Source organism: Bufo gargarizans, chromosome 4 (assembly GCF_014858855.1).
Source record: "Bufo gargarizans isolate SCDJY-AF-19 chromosome 4, ASM1485885v1, whole genome shotgun sequence".
Classification (NCBI taxonomy): domain Eukaryota; kingdom Metazoa; phylum Chordata; class Amphibia; order Anura; family Bufonidae; genus Bufo; species Bufo gargarizans.
In genome coordinates, this window is record NC_058083.1 from 213953244 (window position 1) to 213967319 (window position 14076).

Consider the following 14076-nt stretch of genomic DNA (forward strand, 5'->3'; position numbering starts at 1 on the left):
GGAGTACAATATCACCATACTATGAAAACGGTGTTACCTGGCACACATTGATGAAGTCTGGTTTTTCCAAGTTCATATAGATTTTGACCAAGACTCGAAGAACTTTATTCCTGAACTGCTTGTTTTGCATTAGAGACATGCAGACCTTCAAACTGTAGGCTAACATTCCAGGGACATCATTCTGAAACACAGAGAGTTAGAGTTTCATCATTTATTAAATGCAGAGATGGTCTGGAAGGATAGCAGACAATCACAAAATGATCACATAAAAGTGAAATCACAGAGGTCAGAACCATGGATCTCACCGATTCTAAAATGGTTTTCTGGAAAACATCCAACCGTCGAGTCTCTAGAGCAATCCCTATTGCCTGCTTATATTTGTGGTCATCCAGGCAGCGCTGGAACATCTTGTTCACGATCCCTTCTAAGCGCTCATCCACCGGCTTCTTCTCACCCTCTGGGAGCTCAGCATTTTCTACACACTGCTTGGTGTAATGGTCTATACATTTGGCTGCACAAGCAGAAGAAGAAATGTTTGAAATTAGGCAGCTGGCAATCTAACTGGGCACAAAGTGGATAAGATAGAGCCTTATTCAATTTATGCATTCAAAATTACGTTAAAAAAATAAATAAAAATACATCATGCAAGATGTCACAGAATGAGGTCACTAAACCATTCTGCCAATCCAGAACAGCGATCCCATTAATAAGATTAGGGTCTATTCTTACAGGGGTCTCCCGGTTGTTAAAAGTTATCCCCCATCCACAAGATAGGGTATCCCTCAGAGCAATCCCAAAATGAACAGGTCAGGCCCGTGAACTGCTGCTTCATTCATCTCTATGGGAGTTCTGGAAATAGCTGAGCGCTGTTATGAGCCGTGTCCAGAACTCTCAGAGAGAAACGGAGCAGCAATTTGCATGCCTGACCTGCCCCTCCATTCATTTCGGGGAGCTCCGAGGGGTACATGCTCTGATGATCATGGGGGTCTCAGCAGTAGGACCCTGTCTAATCTAATAGTTATCCCCTATCCTGTGGATAGGTGATAACTTTTAACAACGGAAATTAACCTTTAAAAAGGTGTACTCCTGCCACACGCATTTACAACCCACCACAGGCACAGCGTTCTGCTCCATCACTCATGCATAATTTGAATATAGCAGCGGCTAGCATGTTTGGCCCCTGCTCCATTCAATGTCTTCCTTGCCAGGCTTGTGTGGCTGCCTGCACAAGGTTCCCATTCTAGCAATCCTTGGGGTTCCCGATGGTGTGACTCCCACTGATCTAACATTTATCAGCTATTCTGAAGATTGGCAATTAATGATTGTGGTTTCAACATCCCTTTAATGAAACTGTTACTGAAGCATATTATGTCCTATATGTAATACAGCAAGTCCTAGAACTACTAAACTACGTGACATATATCACTTTGCAGGGTGCCAGCCAGCTTTGCTATTCTCCTGGCTTCATACGGGTGAATATGGGCATAAAAATACATTTAAATGTTTACGTATAAACCTTTCCATACACTAAGACCTTGTTCACATAATGCAGTTTTTACTGCCTAACCAAGAATGGATCATTTCAAATTTACTGTATTTTGGATTCACTTTTGGATTTAGTGAGGAAAACAAAACAAAAAAGAAACACAGAAGTGTATCTAGAACTTCTCACATTTTACACTTCCCTTGTTCTCTCCAAGTTTCTTGTACAGTTTGAGGGCCTATAACCAGTTAGTTACACAACTTACCTATAATAGTCTCCACGTATTCAGAATTGTCATTGACATTAAACAGATCTCCAGCACCCAGGGCGTAGTTCAGGGACTCTTCAAAAGCCCCGAGGTGGTAAAACACTTTGGAGGCCACAAGGGCAGCAAACTGCCTGCTTCTAAAGGTCTCATCTTCATATAGCACTTCACTGTAAACCAAACAGCCACATCTTACTGAATGTCAGTGTAAAAAGTCATTATGGAAATATTGTAGGTTTTGATCAAATAAAACAATGGGAGACCATTAAAGGGAACCTGCTACATTGAACATGGTGGAGTTGCAGGTAGCATGTTATAGAGCAGGAGGAGCTGAGCAGACTCATATATAGGTTTATGGAAAAAGATTCCATACAACTTGTAATTTATACATTTACTGGACATTATGCCCGTTACAATAACGGGCGCTAGAATTGGCTGGAGCACAGCGCAATCCTCACACCCCGTGCGGCAAAGGCTGCGCATGCGCACTGGCTGGACAGCATACTGGAAGGGGGCGGGGGAGCTGTGGCAGGAGCGGAAGGCGGCAGGGGGGGGCTGTGGCCTGCCTATAGGGTGACATCCTGCAGGGAAACTTGTGTGTAGCGCTGTGTCCATGTGGAGCGCGGTGTACTGATTGGATGCCGCGCATGCCCAGTGCAAAACTGGTGACACACACGGACACCGCGCACTCACACAGGGATTTTATTATTATAGATATTCCTGCTCATTCTGGGCTTTGAATTTAAAGAGGCGGTCCTATCATGGTGTCTGCAAACAGAACTTCAACTGCAATGCGACAGGCTCCTTTTATAAAGGTTATTCCACAAAATTATTTAGAAAAAGGCGATATCTAGCAGATCACAGAGGGAGACCCAAGATCATCTGCAATCCATGTTGTCAAAAATCAAAGTTGTATTTTGGGGAAAAAAATTATCGCCTGCTCAAAAGAACCATCAAGATAACAAAGATGTGAAAACGTCTTACATTTTATCCACAGACTCCGATATCTCTGCCCAGAAATCATTGACGACTGCATTCAGTTTCTGTAGGGCAAATTCCTAAAGGAAGGAAAATGTTAGAAAGACTTGTCAGATCTATAGAAAAATTCACTAAACTTATAAAATGTGAAATGCACATTGTAAACAAAATTTTACAGTTTACTGAAGACTTGGGAGCCAGATAGAAAATAATCTACGAGCACAGTCTAAGTGGTTTTCTGGCATTCTGTTATTGATGGCCTGTCTCATTAATTTAATATCTGATTGGTGAGGCTACCCCCCCTCCCTACTGATCAGCTGTTTGAAAATGTGTAGAATTACCAAGAACAGTGCCATGTATATTGTACAGCACCTGTGCTTGGTACTGCAGCCCAAGCCCACTCACTTCTAGGAGACTGAACTGTGTCTAGGCCAAGTGACTGAAGAATGCAATGTCATCACTGGCCTAGTGAGACTGCAGCACTTATCGCAGCACCATAGCCTCTTCAAACAGCTAAATGGTGGAGTTGCTGGGAGTTGGATCCCCACCAATCAGATATAGAAGGTCTGTCCTGAGGATCGGCCATCAATACAAAAGAATTTGATAACTCTTAACCTGAAACAACTAAAATGATATGATCTGATAATAAATTAAGAAAAAAAGAAGAGAAAAAAAAAAAAAAAAAAAAAAGGGAAAAGAAATGGCTACACCCGCCACCCCTGCGCTCAGCAATAGCTCCGGCACCAGAAGTTGGCGCTGGAGCTAAGCTCTGTTCATTGTCTGCAGTGGATGGAGCTGGATACTGCAGCGCTGCTCTCATTCACGTCAATGGGAGTAGCACTGCAGTAACCAGCTTTGCCCACTACATGGACAGCGCTGTAATTCTGTTGCAGGAGCTACTGCAAAACATCCGATCGGCAGGGGTGGAAGGCGTTTGACCCCCCACCAATGACATATTGATAGCCTATCCTGAGGATAGGCCATCAGTATAAAAGAATCAGAAAACCCCTTTAAATGGGCACTGAGTTTTCATAAAACTTTTGATATATCATAGAAACACATCAAACATTTTGATCAGTTGGAGTATGAGCGCCAAGGGCCCCCACCGATCACTAGAACAAGTGCTATATTTGAGCGCTTCACTCTCCTCTCTGCAGGGGGGAGAATCAAGACAAGCCCATAGACTTTGCAGTGAGGCGAGGGAGCGCGCCATATACGAGCATTTCTCTCTCCCCGTTCTGCACTCAGACCCCCACCAATCAAAACCTTTGATGAAATATCAAACGTTCCATAAAAACTCAGCGACCCTTTAACCCTAATCAACTAAAGCAATACATGATCGTTAAGAATAAAGGAAAAAAAGGAGGAAAAAAATGGCTCAAATCCACAATTGCATCAGTCAGTAATTACTCACACACTTCACAATAGTAACAATACAAGGTACAAAGCACAACAGACATTAATAAAATGTCTATGGTACCTATGGGTGCTAAAAAAAAAAAAAAAAGTTCTATAGGAGATAGGTAATAAAAAAAAAAAACTGAATTTCCAAACCTTCAGCTGAGGCTCCTCTTCATCGAGAAGGGACAGAATACCAGCTGTGGAAGAGAAGACAATGTGTGTAACGTCACTGTAGTCTAAACAGTCATTTACACAAGACAGTATAACTCAACCAGAAGATTAGAGCCAAAATATAAGATCAAAAGTAATAGTATATTAGTAGGATGCACAAGGTGGTTCATACACCAAGAAGGGTGCTCTCAGTTTCGCAGCGTCACCCCACTGCTGAGATAAAGTTAAAAATTCTAAATGAAAAACCTGAGCACACCTAGGATATTTGGTAACTTATCTTTATTAATTGTGGTGATGGATCAATAAAACATACTAGTAGTGTTAAAAGATATTGAAGGATATTAAAAGAAAAATGCAGCCACAATAAATTACAATAATCTATTATTAATTAATTGTAATCTATTGTAATTTATCGTGGCTGCATTTTTCTTTTAATATCCTTCAATATCTTTTAACACTACTAGTATGTTTTATTGATCCATCACCACAATTAATAAAGATAAGTTACCAAATACCGTATTTTTCGCCGTATAAGACGCACTCCCCCCCCCCCCCCCCCAAAAGTGGGGGGGAAATAGCAGTGCGTCTTATACGGCGAATGTAGCCGATTTTGCTTAGTTTTCAATGATACACCCGCCGCAATGCCGTGCGGCGGGTGTATCAGCTGTGAGGGAGGAGGGGCTGGGGGCGGCATCTGCATTTATAATGACAGCGGGGCCCGTGCAGTGACTGTATAATCATATCCCTAATACCGTAGTTAATTGTTGTGTGCACACAGCGCTTCTAATTGTAAGTAATAGCGCTCATCATCGCACATTATGCTTTTACATGCAGTGCACACAACAATTAACTACGGTATTAGGGATATGATTATACAGTGAGCGGGGCCTGTGTAGTGGAATACAGTCACTGCACGGCCCCGCTGTCATTATAAATGTAGATGCGACCCCCACCCCCATTATAAAAGCAAATGCGACCCCCACACTTATGGAGGGGATCTGTGGATGACACATAGCATAAGATGCTATATATGTGTCATCCACAGATCCCCCCATAACTGTCATACACAGATCCTCATAACAGTGCCATCCAGAGAGGATCCCCTATAAGTGTCACCCACAGATCCCCCATAACAGTGCGTCATCCACAGATCCCCATAACAGTGCGTCACCCACAGACCACAATTAGTTCAAAATATTTTTTTTCTTATTTTCCTCCCCAAAAACCTAGGTGCGTCTTATACGCCGGTGCGTCTTATACGGCGAAAAATACGGTATCCTAGGTGTTCTCAGGTTTTTCATTTAAAATATAAGATCATTTTACTAAATTAACCATTTTAGGTCAGATCATAAAAATAAAAATAAACTGAGCCCAGATGTCTTATATGGCGCCCCATCAGATACATGCTACGTAGCAATGGTGAGCCAGGGCAATCCTTTCCGGATGCAGGGCGTCCTCTGCGGCTCCTAGTTTTAGTGGGTGCCCTTCAGAGATGATGATTATGGGGACCTGGTAGGCCCTGTGACCGGCAGAGGAGCAGCAATGAAGATGGATCACGAAATAGCCTTAGATTTGTAAATTACTATCCCTCCGCCACAGCAGCTTCGAACTTTACATTTTCTAATGCGCCAAAAAGGTAGCTCTCCACCGCCTGTCATGCGATCGCCAGGTCTAATCCGCTCGGCCGGCTGCTCTAATACAGTCCAAATGGCGTAAATCACAACTAGCGGAGCTCTCTGATAAACTTAGATACTAGATACATGGGACCCCAAAATCCAATGGTAGGAGCTGTAAAGTGGCTGCAGAAAAGCCTATATTACAGCAATACACCACTTGTAACCCTTTCACTGCCAAAGACTTGAGGGACTAAAATAGAAGGACGAGAGCTGATATCTCGGTATCATATGAAGGCATAGGAGACCAACCAGGAGAAATAAGTATAGCTCAAATATCTGGAGGAACAGTATTAGGGCTCATGCACACGACCACAAAAAATACGGATAACGTCCATGTACATTCTGTATTTTGCGGAACGGAACAGCTGGCCCCTAATAGAACAGTCCTATGCTTGTCCGTAATGCAGACAATTTTAGGACTACCGTTTTGCGGAACGGACACACGGAAACGGAATGCACACGGAGTAACTTCCGTTCTTCTTTGCAAACCCATTGAAATGAATGGTTCCGCAAAAAAAATAAAAAATGCGGAAAGAACGTTCGTGTGCATGAACCTTTACTGTATGTGTATGGGACAGGAGCGGAGGGGGGGGGCTCCAGGGAAAAAGACCACAGCCTGTAACTGTGACCTTTACCGGGGTACAATGACCCCAGGGGCGGAGGAATGAAGGAACCCCCAGAAATCAGAAATGGGCGAGAAGATAAGCACTTGCACATCTAATCACACCTTAGGGAACTTTCACACTTGCGGCAGAGTGATCCGGCAATCTGCATGCAAACGGACAGCATTTGTAGACGGATCCGGATCAGTATTACAAATGCACAGCAAGAACGGATCCGTCTCTCTGGATGTCACCCGGAGAAACTGATCCGTTATATATTTTTTTCACATTTTTACCGAAGGACGGATCAGGCATTGCAGAATTTTTAACGCCTGATCTGGCACTATTACATTTCAGCGTAAATTAATGGCGGATACGGCATCTGATCCGGAATTATGGACGGAGATAAAACCGGAGCATGCTTGTATTTTCTCCGTCCAAAACGCCGTTCAGTGACTGAACTGAAGACATCCTGAACGGATTGCTCTCCATTCAGAATGCATGGGGATATGACGGATCAGTTCTTTTCCGGTATAGAGCCCCTAGGACAGAACTCAATACCGGAAAAGAAAAACGCTAGTGTGACATGACTCCAATGTTTACAGATATCTGGATCTTTTGGTCTCTTCAGTTTTGATCATTTTTTTTTTTTTAAAGATGTTTCCATATTAATTGCTGGCACCCAGGAGATCGGTACAAGCGACACGTGTGACATGTAGGCACAATGTATACCATGTGTGCGCTTGGGAGGCACGCACATGCCTGGATCTGGCGTCTCAACAGTGTCCAAAATAAAAAAAATAAAAGATCCAGCTTCCCATAAAAGCGGAGCTAACCTTTACTCTCCAAATAGCGAAAATCCAGACGTGACACAATACAAACAGATTGCGCTAACGTCTACGCGTTTCAGATGTCCTTACTCATGACAGGTTTGCTCGATATCCTAAACGCATAGACGCTAGCGCGGTCTGATTGTATCACTTCTGGATTTTAGCTGGTTAACTACGCTTTTGTGGGAGGTTGGATTTATTTCTTTCACATAATGTATACCAATTCTATCAATGGCACACACAGGGAATTCTAAATGCTACAGAAGTAATACGGACACAGACTGATCTCCTACAGATCGTCCGATCAGGTCTGCCAATATAAGGGTCCTCCGTTCTTTATTAGTAAGCCGGTGACAGGGCAGGCCTCCCCGGGGTGACTCAGCATGGGCTGCCGTCTCCTCTAGCGAGGCCTGTCCCCTCCACCCTGGTCTCCGCAGCACTGACAGAATACACAGCCCACCGGCCCCGTCTGGAACCTCCGCCAACCGTACATGACCCCGCCACACTGCACGATGAGTCAGCGGATCCCGGCCTCTCTACTCCGCCACCTGTACGACCCAGCCCCCCTCCGCCTGGCATGTGCCCGCTCACCCGCAGAGGTAATCATCGTGCCCGGTGTCTCGTCTCCTCTCTTTTACGGTATCCCGGTGAACTGCTCCCGGCAAAGCGCTGTATCACTCTGCCACTTCCGGCGCACACTGCACGTCATGACGGGACCGGAAATGACGACACCTCGAGTCCGTTGTCTTTCCCATGTACAATCAGCGCCATTTTAGAATTGGGCAAGAGCAGCTTGTTGTCAGCTGACGTCTTGTTAGATTGGATTTTGCCGTAGATGCAGCATTTTTTTAAAATAAATATTGATGGATATCTGAGGTAGCAAACAACAAAAGGCAAATTAACCACTTAAGGACCTAGACATTTTTTAATTTCTGCTCTTTTGTTTTTTTTCTCATTGTCTTCCAAAAGAGCTATAACTTTTTTACTTTACCTTATGAGGGTATTTGTTTCTACAAGGCAAGTTATATTTTTTACTGCCGCCATTTAATTCACTATATCTTGTATTGAAAAACTGGAAAAAAAAAACTGTAGGGTGAAAGTTAAAAATAAAAAAAATCCCAGTGGTTTTTCAGGTTTTGTGGTTTATATTATACAATAAAAGTGACATGAAGTGCTTATTCTAATAGTCCAATTACAGCAATACCAAATTTGTAGTTTTTATTATGTTTTACAAAAAAAAAACGTAATACTTTTCAAAGCATCACCATATTCAGATACCCGTAACTTCTTTTATATTTCTGTCTACAGAGCTGTGTGGGGGCTTGTTTTCTTGCAGATGTGTTCTAGTTTTTATTGGAACTATTTTGGGGTGTATATGCCTTTTTGATCCCTTGTTACTCAATTTTTTGGGAGGGGCAAAGCTACCAAAAAATGACCAATTGCTTATTTTTTTTCTTCCCCCATTAAGCTCCACTTGATTCTGTGGCCAGTCGACCCCTGGTTGCTCTGATTGACAGAGCCTGGCAGTGGTAAAGCAGTGAGGGAGAGGCTGGCCACAGAAAGGAGTAGACCTTGGGGGCAGCAAGAGCAATGATGATGCCCATGTTGCACCAAAGGCCTAACTTGCATAGTAAGAAAAGTTATCATAACTCAGGAACAGAGCCTGAGACTATCAAAAGAAAAAGAGCGTGAACCACAGCTATGTGCCTTATGCAAACAGTTGGACAGGGAGGTCGCTGGTGACACCATACTGACCTAGCATTACTGCCTGTGGTTCAGACCACTCCCTGCCCCTGAATTCCTGTATACATAAGATGTGGTATAGGTGATATACACGTTTGCATACTATTTTTTGTTGTTTCAGTGCATTTAACATTTAAAAAATAAAGCAACTTTGCAAAAAGTCTTACTTCAAAATTTTCTATCATTTTCTACAGAGTCTATAGAACAATGTAGGGGTTATTTATCAAAACTGGTGTAAAGGAAAACTGGCTTAGTTGCCCATAGCAACCAATCAGATTCCACCTTTCATTTTACAAAGTAGTTCTGAAAAATGAAAGGTGAAATCTGATTGATTGCTATGGGCAACTAAGCCGGTTTTCTTTTACACCAGTTTTGATAAATCTCCCCCAGTTTCCATGCTAACTGACCATGAACAAACCCTGTAAAGTCTGGTCCTGCAGTCTTGCTCTCTTCCATCTGTCCAAGAATTAAAGGGCATCTGACAGCAGATTTGTACCCATGAAACTGGCAAACCTGTTACATGTGCACTTGGCAGCTGAAGGCATCTGTGTTGGTCCCATGTTCATATGTGCCCGCATTGCTGAGAAAAACGTTTTAATATATGCAAATTAGCCTCTAGGAGCAACGTGGGCGTTGCCATTACACCTAGAGGCTCTGCTCTCTCTGTAAAATGTACAGTGTACAGATAGTCCCCAAAAATAATAGTACCAAGCACATAAGTGCATCAACGGTATTGATGCCCCCAAACAATAACCATAATCAAGCAGATGGTACCCCCACAGTAATAATGCCATGTAGTACCAGCCCAAAAATAATTGTCCTCGGCAGTTATTGACCATAGTAGTTATAGTGCCTACAAAATAATTGCATGAATTGTGCCCTCATGGTGCTTAGAAGCATGCGCCCAACAGTGTAATGTTCACATAGTATTCATCAAAATAATTGTGCCAGAGTGCCCCCAACAGAAAGAGTGCCAACACTTCCCCCCAAAATAATTGTGCCAAACATAGTGCTCCAATAGTATGCCCAAGCACAGTGTGTAACTTTGTGTATAAAAAAAAAAGTAAAAATTCTCACCTAACCCCATTCCCATGTTGCACACTGTGGTAAAGGCTTGTCTAACCTGTAGCCTGAATGATCTGCAGGATGGCACAGGCTGATGCATTGGCATGATTGTGCCTACTTACAGCCATCTTATAGGCAGGGCACATATCAATAGCTTCCAAGCTCCAACACAATTTTTAAAGGGCTTCTGTCACCCCCCAAAACTTATTTATCATTTTTGGGCATATTAAAATCCTTATTGGATGACTATTCCCTATATAGGGCTCTTACCTTGTTCTGTGGCTTGGTTTCACTAAAAATCTATATTTTAAAATATGCAAATTACCTCTCTACCAGCAAGTAGGGTGTCTACTTGCTGGTAGCCGCCGCATCCTCCTTTTAAAAAAACGCCCCCTCCTCCTGCTGATTGACAGGGCCAGCGAGCGCTCTCCTCCTCCGGCTGGCCCTGTCTGCAATTCAAATCCCGCGCCTGCACCTTATGTGTCTTCATTCGGCGCAGGCGCTCTGAGAGAAGGATGCTCACTTCCTCAGCACTTCCTCAGTGCGCCTGCGCCGATGACGTCACCTCTAAACCCGAAAGAGAAGACGTCATCGACGCAGGCGCACTGAGGAAGTGAGCGTCCTTCTCTCAGAGCGCCTGCGCCGAATGTGGTGCAAGCGCGGGATTTGAATTGCAGACAGGGCCAGTCGGAGGAGGAGAGCGCTCCCTGGACCTGTCAATCAACTGGAGGAGGGGGTGTTTTTTTAAAAGGAGGATGCGGCGGCTACCAGCAAGTAGACGCCCTACTTGCTGGTAGTGAAGTCATTTGCATATTTTAAAAGATCGATTTTTTGTGAAACCAAGCCACAGAACAAGGTAAGAGCCTTATATAGGGAATAGTCGTCCAATAAGGATTTTAATATGCCCAAAAATGAAAAATTAGTTTTGGGGGGTGACAGAAGCCCTTTAACTTCATCCATGTGCTGAGATGTGAATAAACTTGATATACTTGCTTTGCCCGCGATCTCTATGGGACCCATCGCCAATTGACCTGTCAGTCGCGATTGCCAGTCTGCTATATGGTATCACAGTTATGTCTTGCTATAAGGGCTCATGCACATGACCCAATTGTCCGCATCCCATCCAAATTTTTTGCGGATCGAATGTGGAGCCATTCATTTCAATGGGGCCGCAAAAGATACATACAGCCCCCACCTGCGCTCTCCACATCCGCACTTCTGTTTAGCATCCTCGCAAAAAAGATAGAACATGTCCTATTCTTGTCTGTTTTGCGGACAAGGATAGGACATTTCTACAGAAAAATAAATGGTGGCATGAACTCAGCCAGGATCCGCGTTTTTCAGATCCACTATTTGCAGACCGCAAAACACTTACGACCATGTGCATGACCTCTAAGTGGAAATATTTTTTAAATTTCTGATAGCTAATGTTTCACTTAATAAATATAGTATGCATTTCAACCACAAGATGTCCTCATATTCACATATTTCACTGGAGCATGTTCAATTTTTAGAGCAATTTTATTTACCATTAGAATGTGCATTTATTCATAGTGCGTTATTGGGGAACCAGATACGTGGGAATCATTTGATTTGCTATATACATTGTTTCATTGTGTATTCATTTATTTAAGCCTGTTGGGACTTTACCCTTAGGGTGGCTGCACATGGTGCGGTTTTTCTGTGTGGATTTTCGTACGGAAAAACAGCAGTGTTAGGGCTCATGCACAGAAATGTATTTTCTTTCCGTGTCTGTTCCGTTTGTTTTTTTGTTACTCCGTGTGCATTCTGTTTCCATATGTCCGTTCCGCAAAAAATTAGAACATGTCCTATGAATGTCCGTATTACGGTCAAGGATAATGCTGTTCTATTAGGGCCAGCTGTTCTGTAAAATACAGTATGCACACGGACGTCATCCATATTTTTTTCCGGATCCATTTTTTGCAGACTGCAAAATACATAAGGTCGTGTGCATGAGCCCTAATACAGTACCAGCAAAGATTAGACAAATCTAATGTAAACTTTGCTTTTTTCTTAGGTGCGGAAATTGACCTGCTGTGCAGATTTTTATTTTATTTTCTATTAAGGATATCTCTGTACTTTGCTCCATTCAGCTTTCCCTCAATTCTGACCTGTCTCCCTGTCCCAGCCGTTAAAAAACACCCGCAAAGCATGATGCTGCCACCACCATGCTTCACTGTAGGGACGGTATTGGGCAGATGATGAGCAGTGCCTGGTTTCCTCCAGACATGATGCTTAGAATGGAGGCCAAAAAGTCTGAGTCATTTCTGTGCTTTTTTGCAAACTCCAGGTGGGCTTTCATGTGTGTTTTTTTATTAAGAAGAGGCTTCTTTCTGGCCATCTTCCATAAAGCCTAGATTAGTGGAGTGTTGCAGTGATGGTTGCTCTTCTAGAAGTTTCTCCCATCTGCACACAGGATCTTTGTAGCTCAGCCACAGTGAACATTGGGTTCTTGGTCACTTCTCTTACCAAGGCCCTTCTTCCCTTATTACTTAGGGTACTTTCACACTAGCATTATTCTTTTCCTGTATTGAAATTCGGTAAAGGGTCTCAATACCGGAAAAAAAAACGCATCAGTTTTGTCCTAGTGCATTCTGAATGGAAAGCAATCCGTTCAGTATGCATCAGGATGTCTTCCATTCCGTTCCGTCCCTTGTACGGTACTTGACCGGACAAAATACTGCAGCTTGCTGCAGTATTTTATCCGTCCAAAATCCCGAAACACTACCACACTAATGCCGGATCCAGCATTAATTTCCATAGAGATGTATTAATGCTGGATCCGGAACCAAGTGTTCTGGAAATTGCCGCGTTGCCGGATCCAGTTTTCCAGGAAAAAAAGGATATCAGTTTGCATACATATTGCCAGATTCGGCAGGCAGTTCCGGCAGATGACTATGGGGTCATCTACGGGGGCACTAAGAAAGGGTATTTCATACTTGCAAATTATGGGGGACACTGAGGGCATCTACTGGGGCATTTTTTTGCCGATAGAATGCATACCCTTTTATTTTAATGGGTCAGCAAAAAATGCGGACAGAACACTGTGTGCTATCCGCATCCGTATGTCCTTTCCGTAGCCCCTCAAAAAAATAGAACAGGTCCTATTCTTGTCCATTTTGCAGACAACGATAGGCACTGTTACAATGGATCCGCAAAAAAAAACGGATGCCATACGGACGTCATTCGTTTGTTTTGCGGATGGTCGAGTGAATGTAACTTAAGTGACTATGTTCTCTACAGGCAGCAGCTTCAGCGCAATGATTTTTTTTTTTATGTTGCCCATTATTGTTCTTTTAAAGGTAGCCACATACTGTATCTGTAATGATGTTCATTCCAAATTAAATTCAGTTGGTCTTCTAAGCCAATAACATAAAATTATAAAAAAGATTATAAAGGCACAAAGTAAAATGCAGTGAATGATCATTAATATAGCCTAAAGAGTTTGCTTTAGACCTGGAATATATCACTAGTGGCAAATACATGACTAGACTTATAAGCAAGTCCAAACAAAAGGTTCTTTTGAGATGAAAGGGGCATAAAAGGATCATTGTCATGACAACAGGAATAAATCCCTCAAAAATATGCTTGTTCCAAGAAGCAGTGAAGGCTAAATAGTCTTCATGAAGACTGGAGTTCTTTTGTTAGAAACTTCCTTGTGCTGGTTTCAGTCTAAAGTAATGGATTCACACTGATTCTGAAATACAGCAAGTATGCAAATCACATCCACAAATTTTGCCCACATCATGAAAAGCCTTATTTATGGCATTTTTGCATTTATGTTTTTTTTCGTTTTCATTGACCATATAAAGGGATGACCACACAGTGGGGTTGTGTGGTG

The 14076-nt window shown here is 42.9% G+C and overlaps 1 protein-coding gene across 2 annotated transcripts in view; it reads right to left on the reverse strand.

Annotated features, from left to right (window-relative positions):
- Positions 1-8121, reverse strand: part of PSMD1 (proteasome 26S subunit, non-ATPase 1) — an 80390-nt gene extending 72269 nt beyond the window's left edge. For both annotated transcript variants that reach the window (XM_044289885.1, XM_044289886.1), the window contains exons 1-6: positions 7998-8121; positions 4281-4324; positions 2733-2806; positions 1749-1918; positions 306-511; positions 38-181 (exon numbers count right to left, since the gene is read on the reverse strand). In XM_044289885.1, coding sequence (XP_044145820.1) covers positions 38-181; positions 306-511; positions 1749-1918; positions 2733-2806; positions 4281-4324; positions 7998-8013 — 654 coding nt within the window. In that variant the 5' untranslated portion in view covers positions 8014-8121. The remainder of the gene's footprint in view (positions 1-37; positions 182-305; positions 512-1748; positions 1919-2732; positions 2807-4280; positions 4325-7997) is intronic.
- Positions 8122-14076: the final 5955 nt, after the last annotated feature.